Source organism: Scophthalmus maximus, chromosome 19, assembly GCF_022379125.1.
Source record: "Scophthalmus maximus strain ysfricsl-2021 chromosome 19, ASM2237912v1, whole genome shotgun sequence".
NCBI lineage: Eukaryota > Metazoa > Chordata > Actinopteri > Pleuronectiformes > Scophthalmidae > Scophthalmus > Scophthalmus maximus.
Window position 1 is genome coordinate 1,489,999 of NC_061533.1, and position 8,725 is coordinate 1,498,723.

At 43.4% G+C, this 8,725-nt stretch overlaps 1 protein-coding gene across 1 annotated transcript; it reads left to right on the forward strand.

Moving 5' to 3' along the window:
* The first annotated feature begins 3,271 nt into the window (after window positions 1–3,271).
* LOC118313854 (actin, non-muscle 6.2-like) lies at window positions 3,272–6,843 on the forward strand. Its single transcript, XM_047329069.1, has 8 exons — window positions 3,272–3,638; window positions 3,727–3,882; window positions 4,027–4,137; window positions 4,736–4,820; window positions 5,008–5,169; window positions 5,277–5,468; window positions 5,577–5,758; window positions 6,436–6,843. The coding sequence occupies exons 1-8, from the start codon at window positions 3,513–3,515 to the stop codon at window positions 6,577–6,579; spliced, it is 1,158 nt and encodes a 385-aa protein (XP_047185025.1). The 5' UTR covers window positions 3,272–3,512; the 3' UTR covers window positions 6,580–6,843.
* The last annotated feature ends 1,882 nt before the right edge of the window (window positions 6,844–8,725 follow it).

An 8,725-nucleotide genomic window follows, 5' to 3' on the forward strand; every position in this document is an offset into this window, starting at 1 on the left:
GAGAGAGAAGAAAAATGTTCTGACTGAATCATTTTCAAACTCAAGAAGAAAACAACAGACATGCAAGAGGAGGAAAAGGAGGAAGAGGAGGATGAAGAGGAGGAGGAAGAGGAGGAAAAGGAGGAAAAGGAGGAAGAGGAGGATGAAGAGGAGGAGGAAGAGGAGGAAGAGGAGGATGAAGAGGAGGAGGAGGAGAGTGAAGAGGAGGATGAAGAGGAGGATGAAGAGGAGGAGGAAGAGGAGGAAGAGCAGTATGAAGAGGAGGAAGAGGAAGAAGAGGAGGATGAAGAGGCGGATGACGGCCTGAACTGACCAGTTGGAACCACAATGTCTGTGGGGGCGGGGCTTCCTGTAAACATGCGGCAGGTAACCAGCTGCTCTGAATTCCACAGCGACACACAAAGAAAAACAACCGACGGGGAATCTGAGATCTGCTGCTCTGCAGTGACTCTCAGACCAGACCACGTTGAATCAGATCAGATCAGATCAGATCAGAACAGATCAGATCAGATCTGATGAGAACAGATGAGAACAGATCAGATCAGATCAGATCAGATCAGATCAGATCAGAACAGATCAGATCAGATCAGATCAGATCAGATCAGATGAGAACAGATCAGATCAGATCAGATCAGATCAGATCAGATCAGATCAGATCAGATGAGAACAGATCAGATCAGATCAGATCAGATCAGATGAGAACAGATCAGATCAGATCAGATCAGATCAGATCAGATGAGAACAGATCAGATCAGATCAGATCAGATCAGATCAGATCAGATCAGATCAGATCAGATCAGATCAGATGAGAACAGATCAGATCAGATCAGATCAGATCAGATCAGATCAGATCAGATCAGATCAGATCAGATCAGATGAGAACAGATCAGATCAGATCAGATCAGATCAGATCAGATCAGATGAGAACAGATCAGATCAGATCAGATCAGATGAGAACAGATCAGATGAGAACAGATCAGATCAGATCAGATCAGATCAGATCAGATCAGATCAGATGAGAACAGATCAGATCAGATCAGATCAGATCAGATGAGAACAGATCAGATCAGATCAGATCAGATCAGATCAGATGAGAACAGATCAGATCAGATCAGATCAGATCAGATCAGATCAGATCAGATCAGATCAGATGAGAACAGATCAGATCAGATCAGATCAGATCAGGTGAGAACACATCAGATCAGATCAGATCAGATCAGATCAGATCAGATCAGATCAGATGAGAACAGATCAGATCAGATCAGATCAGATCAGATCAGATCAGATGAGAACAGATCAGATCAGATCAGATCAGATGAGAACAGATCAGATCAGATCAGATCTGATGAGAACAGATCAGATCAGATCAGAACAGATGAGAACAGATGAGAACAGATCAGATCAGATCAGATCAGATGAGAACAGATCAGATCAGATCAGAACAGATGAGAACAGATGAGAACAGATCAGATCAGATCAGATCAGATGAGAACAGATCAGATCAGATCAGATCAGATCAGATGAGAACAGATCAGATGAGATCACAACAGATCAGATCAGAACACATCAGATCAGATCAGATCTGATGAGAACAGATCAGATCAGATCAGAACAGATGAGAACAGATGAGAACAGATCAGATCAGATCAGATCAGATGAGAACAGATCAGATCAGATCAGATCAGATCAGATGAGAACAGATCAGATGAGATCACAACAGATCAGATCAGAACACATCAGATCAGATCAGATCAGATCAGATCAGATGAGAACAGATCAGATCAGATCAGATCTGATGAGAACAGATCAGATCAGATCAGATCAGATCAGATCAGATCAGAACACATCAGATCACATCAGATCAGATCAGAACACATCAGATCAGATCAGATCAGATCAGATCAGATCACAAGCGTCTGCAGTAACTTCATCACCTGCAGGAACAGACATGTTGTGAACATTCGCCTCATTATTGAAACTTTGACAAACACCAGCGTCATTAAGGTGAAGTTAAAGTTGATGTTGACACCACGTCCCCAGACTCACCATGACTTTCTTCTGTTTCACACCACATTCTCACTTTGTCACAAACAGACATGAATCTGCAGAGATTCAGTGTGAAGCTGTGAATCAAAGTGTTTTACTGAACATTGACTTTTTGATTTTCATCCTAAATCTTCTCGTAAGAACTCGTCAGATACAACAAAACGTTTCCAACGTCCGAAAAGGAAAAGTTCACCGGAAGACGGACACCGGTGTGCGTCTGAGGACAATTCGCATAAAGGACGCCCCGATAACTACGAGCGACAATGTCGTCGGTCCAGATCTGCAGGTGGAACTCGAGGCTCGAGAACCAAACAGTCTGAAGTTCCTGTTCCTGAGCGTCTGACGCTCGAGGGCCTCGGACCGACGACGCTGCGACTCCAACTCACAGAGCTTCAGCTGCACGGGGAGTTTCAGAGAAGTGACACTGGAATAAAGTGCAGGACAGTACATATATATATATATAAATATATATATGTACATTTATATATATATAAATATATATAAATATATATATATATAATAATAATATAATATAATATATTTATAGATATTTATATATATAGATATTTATATATATATACGGACACGAACAGACACAAACATAGAAAGTGTGCAACAATATAAACCATAAACAATTTAATGACCTAGGAGAATGTAAATATGCACGATGGTCTGTTGCATCACGAGGAAGAGTTCCTGCTTCCTCAATGTTTCTCTTCTGTCTGAACCGAGTCGTCGGGTTCGTCAGGTCTGATGAGTCCGAGTGTTCCAATCAAAACTCCCACGTTTTCATTAGAAATCAGCTGATTCATCAGTTGAGGGAGTCTTTTTTAAATCAGCGGATACGAGTCTTTCACAGCATCAGTGCGTTTACGTTGCTGATATGAAAACTTTTATTTTACAGAATAAAAAATGCAGAAAAGTAGAGAATTCCTGTTTATTTTTTTTATCTAAAATGTTGATTTTGTTAATTCAAGTTCTATATATTTATAAGTTCGTGGTTAAAATGTGAAATGTTAAGACTCAGTTACATTTGTTCGATGTTATTTATGTCGGTGTCACAAATGTTTGACTCGCCAATATCGGCTTTATATCAGATTCAAACTCTTTATTGACTCAAGTGTTCATTTCATTTTTCATAAGTCAAGAAAACGTCAGAGCTTCTTCAAATGACTGAAACTTTATTGAAAATGCTGTTTTTCAAAAAACAAACGGATGTTTGATCTTTTTTTATTTAGTTTACCATTCATGAAAGAGATATAGTGATATATATCGTGTATCGCGATGTAACAAAATATATTGCAATATTATTTATTGGCCGTAGTTCAGTTTTCTATTTGAAATCTAACATTTCCATTTTATCAAACATAATAAACTATTTTATTTGCATTCATTTTGACCCAGTGTGTGGTTGTTATGGGAGTCATGAGCAACACTTTTGCCTTTTTTTTAAAAACCTTTCAGAAATGGAAGATGGGGATGTCTCCGCCCTCGTGGTCGACAACGGCTCCGGCATGTGCAAGGCCGGTTTCGGCGGCGACGACGCCCCGCGGGCCGTGTTCCCTTCCATCGTCGGCCGCCCCCGACACCAGGTAACAACCAACCACAGCGCCACCTAGTGTCCCGGGACCATAACACTGTCGCTGCAGATATAAAAGCAGCGTGTGTGTGTGTGTGCAGGGCGTGATGGTGGGAATGGGACAGAAGGACAGCTACGTGGGAGACGAGGCGCAGAGCAAGCGAGGCATCCTGACGCTGAAGTATCCCATCGAGCACGGCATCGTCACCAACTGGGACGACATGGAGAAGATGACGACGTGGCGTGGGACAGAGGGAGTTGTGGGAGTTGTGACGCTGCTTGAGGACGCAGCGGAACTTTAGTTATATATATATATATATATATATATATATATATATATATATATATATATATATATATGTAGACGATATTTATCTCATTATTTCTGTGCTCTGCTGCAGATCTGGCATCACACCTTCTACAACGAGCTGCGCGTCGCCCCGGAGGAGCACCCCGTCCTGCTGACCGAGGCGCCGCTCAACCCCAAGGCCAACAGGGAGAAGATGACTCAGGTGTGTTCGCCGGGTCCCGATGTCAGCAGGCACCAGGTTACACAAAGACTTCACGAGACTTTTATGAATCTATTAGTCAGGTGCTACATCACGTAACACGGACGCTGGTGTTCCATACAAGTGAAAACATACTTAAAGTTCCCCTCCAGTCACGTTTCAAAGTATACAAAAATAATCTGCTCTGTCTAATATTTAGTTTCACATTGTTCAGCTCTGAATGTGTCTGAATCATCCACTCTCTCTCTCACTGAGGAGTTCTGAGACTATGAATATTCATGATATGCAAATAACGCAGGCCCCGCCCACCACAGCTGCTCGGTGATGTTGACCGCTGGAAGAATGTGATGAACAAGATGGTTAGAGGCAACATCACCAACTGCTAATGCTAACGCTAACTGTCTGCTGACGCACCTGCCGTCCTCTCGTGGATGCTAAGTGCTAACGGGCGTTGCCAACATGCTAACGGCATGGACCAAGCGTAACGTGCCTGTTTCGTGGCGGTTCGAGTGAGATGACCGTAAACGAGCCGCTGTGTTTTATTTTGTTTTCAGTTTTGAAGTTCGCAGTTGTCACACATCACGTTCTGTCTTTGGTCCAGATCATGTTCGAGACCTTCAACTCTCCCGCCATGTTTGTGGCCATCCAGGCCGTCCTGTCGCTGTACGCCTCCGGTCGCACCACAGGTGAGGACACAAACATTTCTCTCTGACTTTCCCAAGAAGCTCAGTCTGACTTCTGTGTGCGTCTAGTGGCCATCAGAGGTACTGCGGTTCATTGAGGACTTGAACCCTGCAGGTCTCTGGTGACGGAAGAAGTCCAGAGCGTTTATTTTGTTGTTTGTTTTTCTAAGTGTCTGTTTTTGTGCGGCAGGTATCGTGATGGACTCCGGCGACGGCGTGAGCCACACTGTGCCGATCTACGAGGGATACGCTCTGCCCCACGCCATCATCCGTCTGAACCCGGCCGGACGAGATCTGACCGACTACATGATGAAGATCCTCACCGAGCGCGGCTACAGCTTCACCACCACCGGTAACAACGCGCACGCCGACCTGCCGCTCTCTCAGTCGCTTCTGATGTGCGTCACCAAGTGTTATGGATGATCCTGAACATTTGTCTTTCTGACCGCTGAACTCCAGCCGAGCGCGAGATCGTGCGCGACATCAAGGAGAAGCTCTCCTACGTGGCCCTGGACTTCGAGCAGGAGATGCAGACGGCGGCCAGCTCCCCCTCCCTGGAGAAGAGCTACGAGCTTCCCGACGGACAGGTCATCACCATGGGCAACGAGAGGTTCCGCTGCCCAGAGACGCTCTTCCAGCCGTCGTTCATCGGTTGGTAAAAACGTGCATCGACGCGGACGTCATCGCTGAAGAGAAATGGGAGAGGTTTTCTGCTCTTTGTCGTTGCTACGAGTTGAGGTTCACGTGTCCTGTGTTCAGGGATGGAGTCGGCCGGCATCCACCAGACGACCTACAACAGCATCATGAAGTGCGACGTGGACATCCGTAAGGACCTGTACGCCAACACCGTGCTGTCGGGCGGCACCACCATGTTCCCCGGCATCGCCGACCGCATGCAGAGGGAGATCAGTGGCCTGGCTCCGCCCACCATGAAGATCAAGGTACAGTTTTGCCCGTCAGGCTTCTCCAACGCGAGCGAGTCGCTCTGCCACCGCGTCCACACGGTGCGTTGCCGAGCAACGGTGGCGTGGACTTCATTACCAAGTTGTAGTTTTTGATTTCAGAAAGTGATAAAATATGTTTTCATAAAAAAAAATTTAAATTGTATTTGAGGATTTTGAAATGATCTTGAAGATTTGAAATGGTCTTTGGAATTGAACTTTGAGCTCTCTGTCCATTACTATGTGACGTAGTAGATTTAAGGTTCTTTCTTTTAGAGCTGCAACTGACGATTATTTTCATCATCGATGAATCTGGCGATTATTTTCTCGATTAATCGATTAGTTGTTTGGTCCATAAAATGTCATAAAAACCACAAGATTCTTTTGTTTTGTCCACACACCAAAGATCTTCACGTCACTGTCACAGAGCAGCAAAGAAACCAGAACATATTCACATTCAAGAAGCTGAAATACGAGGATTTTGATTATGATTCCCCCAAAAAATCCAGCGATTAATGGATAATCAAAATAGTAGTGGTGGATTACTGATCGATGAACTCTTGCTCCGTGTTCGATCTGTTCCGGGTTCTTCATCCTGCTGACGGACCTCGTCAGAGGAGGTCACGACCGGCGCGTCAAACCCCGTCTCACTTCCTTTCCTCCCTCGTCTCCGTCAGATCATCGCTCCCCCGGAGAGGAAGTACTCGGTCTGGATCGGCGGCTCCATCCTCGCCTCCCTCTCCACGTTCCAGCAGATGTGGATCAGCAAGCAGGAGTACGACGAGTCCGGCCCGAGCATCGTCCACCGCAAGTGCTTCTAGAGGAGGCGGAGAAACACAGCTGCACGTCGTCGTCGACTCTTCCATCCGCCCGGAAACGTCTCTGGACTGAAAGATCTTCACAGGGACGTTTCTCAAACTGAACAATAATCTGCCCTTTTCCTTTTTCTTTCTTTTTGCTTCTTGCTCAACAATAAAATGCCAAGATTTGATGTTTACAGCTGATGATTTTGTCATTTGCCTTTCTCTTTTTATTTAAACAGTTTTGACTCTGATTCAAAGGTAAATCAAATGTTTTTTTCAGACGAGAGGGGATTTAAAAAAAAAAGTTATTAGACTAATTGTTGGATATAGATAGATAGTTACTTTATTTATCCCAAGCTGGGACATGCCGGTGTAACAGCGTCTTAAATTAGCTCAATGTTTAGCTCGTTATTCATTTTAATGAGTGTTTCAGCTCCTGCACGTAGGATTCAGGGTTTAAAAACTGCTCTCTTAAATCAGAACATGATAAAGACGGCAATAAAAAGCCCAGTGACGTCAGAAGGTTTGTGAATCGATGTCAACTGAAGTTTCTATTTTTTTAATATTAAACCAACATTCATTTAAAAAGCCTCAAGAGTCTCATACACGGGATTAGTGGTCCTGACCCTGAACGCATCACGACTGTACTGTACCTGAACCTTACACGTCCTGAGGAGCTGAACCATGAAGCGGTGTCACTTCCTGTCGACGAGCTCGTTCAAATGAGAAACACTGACACCTGCAGGTCAGTTCAGTCACAGCAACAGGTCAGAGACGACATGAAGAACAGGATCAAATCAGAACAGAAGGAATGTTTGATATTTAGTCTAATAACAAACAGAGGAACTGATCAAGTTCACTACTGAGAGAATATTGACGTCTTCTGTCCGACGATGATCAAACTGTGATGAAGAGAAGCTGAAGTTAATGTGTGATGTCATCAAACACACTGAACTGTTCATTCACGATCACCAGAAGTATTGACCAGTGTGTGGATCATAGTTCTAATAAACAGACTCACCGGACTGGTCGTTCCCCATGTCGGTCAGGAACCTAAAAAATATATATATATTAAAAAACGTAGCATGCTGCAGAACTGGCCTGCACCTGACGAGTACTGTCATCATCGATTCATCTGTCCATTACTTTCTCCATTAGTTGTTTGGTTCATGAAATGGTGAAAAATGACGATCGTGTTTCTAAACTCCAATATGATGTTTTGTTTTGTTCACACGCCAAAGATCTTCAGCTCACTGTCACAGAGGAGCAAAGAAACCAGAACGTGTTCATATGGAAGAAGATGAAATCAGAGGATTTTGACTTTTCCCCATAAACACAACTTGAACCGATTATCTGATGGATTAACTGTGGCAGCTCTTCTGTGAACAAGTAAACAGAGACCTTCGGTTTGTCTGGATAAAAAGCACAAGTTTACATTTCTCAACCAATTTCATTTTTATATTTTTAGGGTTTATGATGTTTGTGGAGTATAAAAAGTAAATTCACTATGTTTTTAACCCCTTGATTACTTACCTGACAATCTACATATATATATATATATATATATATATATATATATATATATATATATTTATATATGTCTGGACCAAAGACATATATATATATATTTCCTAGAACTTTGTATCTGAATGGAACAGTTTCCTGTTAAAATGAAACTGAGCATCTACACTTGGGGCCTTGACCATAACAGTCCAACAGAGAATTGAAAAAAAAATTTGATTTGGTCTAAAAATATAGACCAAATATTTTGGAGAACAAACAAAGAGTTTGTTCTGTGCTAAAGGTCGTCCCCCTGCTAACAATCTGAAATTGAATATGTGAGCTGTGCACATTTCGTGCCGAATATATATTTATACGTCACATTCAATTTGCAGAATTCCGGTGAAATAGAATTATTATAAACGGTCATGTCAGGAGCACGTTTCTCAGCTGGTTGTTCTTTTGCCGGTAGCTGTTAGCGCTAACAGCTAGCTAACTAGCCAAGCTTAACATGCCTGTCGCGTCGACCAATTAGCAAAACAGTTGTGGCGAAAACATGCAAACTGAATTTACAAAAGGAAAGAGAAGTGTTCCGTGTTCGTCCGGGCTCAAAGACCCGGATGCCCCAGGTCAGTTAATCAGCCTCACCTGGCTCAGGTGTGTT

What these genes read in the sequence shown, in the direction of transcription:
- LOC118313854 (XM_047329069.1), top strand. Translation starts at nt 3,513, where the DNA reads ATGGAAGATGGGGATGTCTCCGCCCTCGTGGTCGACAACGGCTCCGGC. An exon ending in CTACAGCTTCACCACCACCG is followed by an intron (nt 5,170 to 5,276) that starts GTAACAACGCGC and finishes GCTGAACTCCAG; the next exon opens with CCGAGCGCGAGATCGTGCGC. An exon ending in CTTCCAGCCGTCGTTCATCG is followed by an intron (nt 5,469 to 5,576) that starts GTTGGTAAAAAC and finishes TCCTGTGTTCAG; the next exon opens with GGATGGAGTCGGCCGGCATC.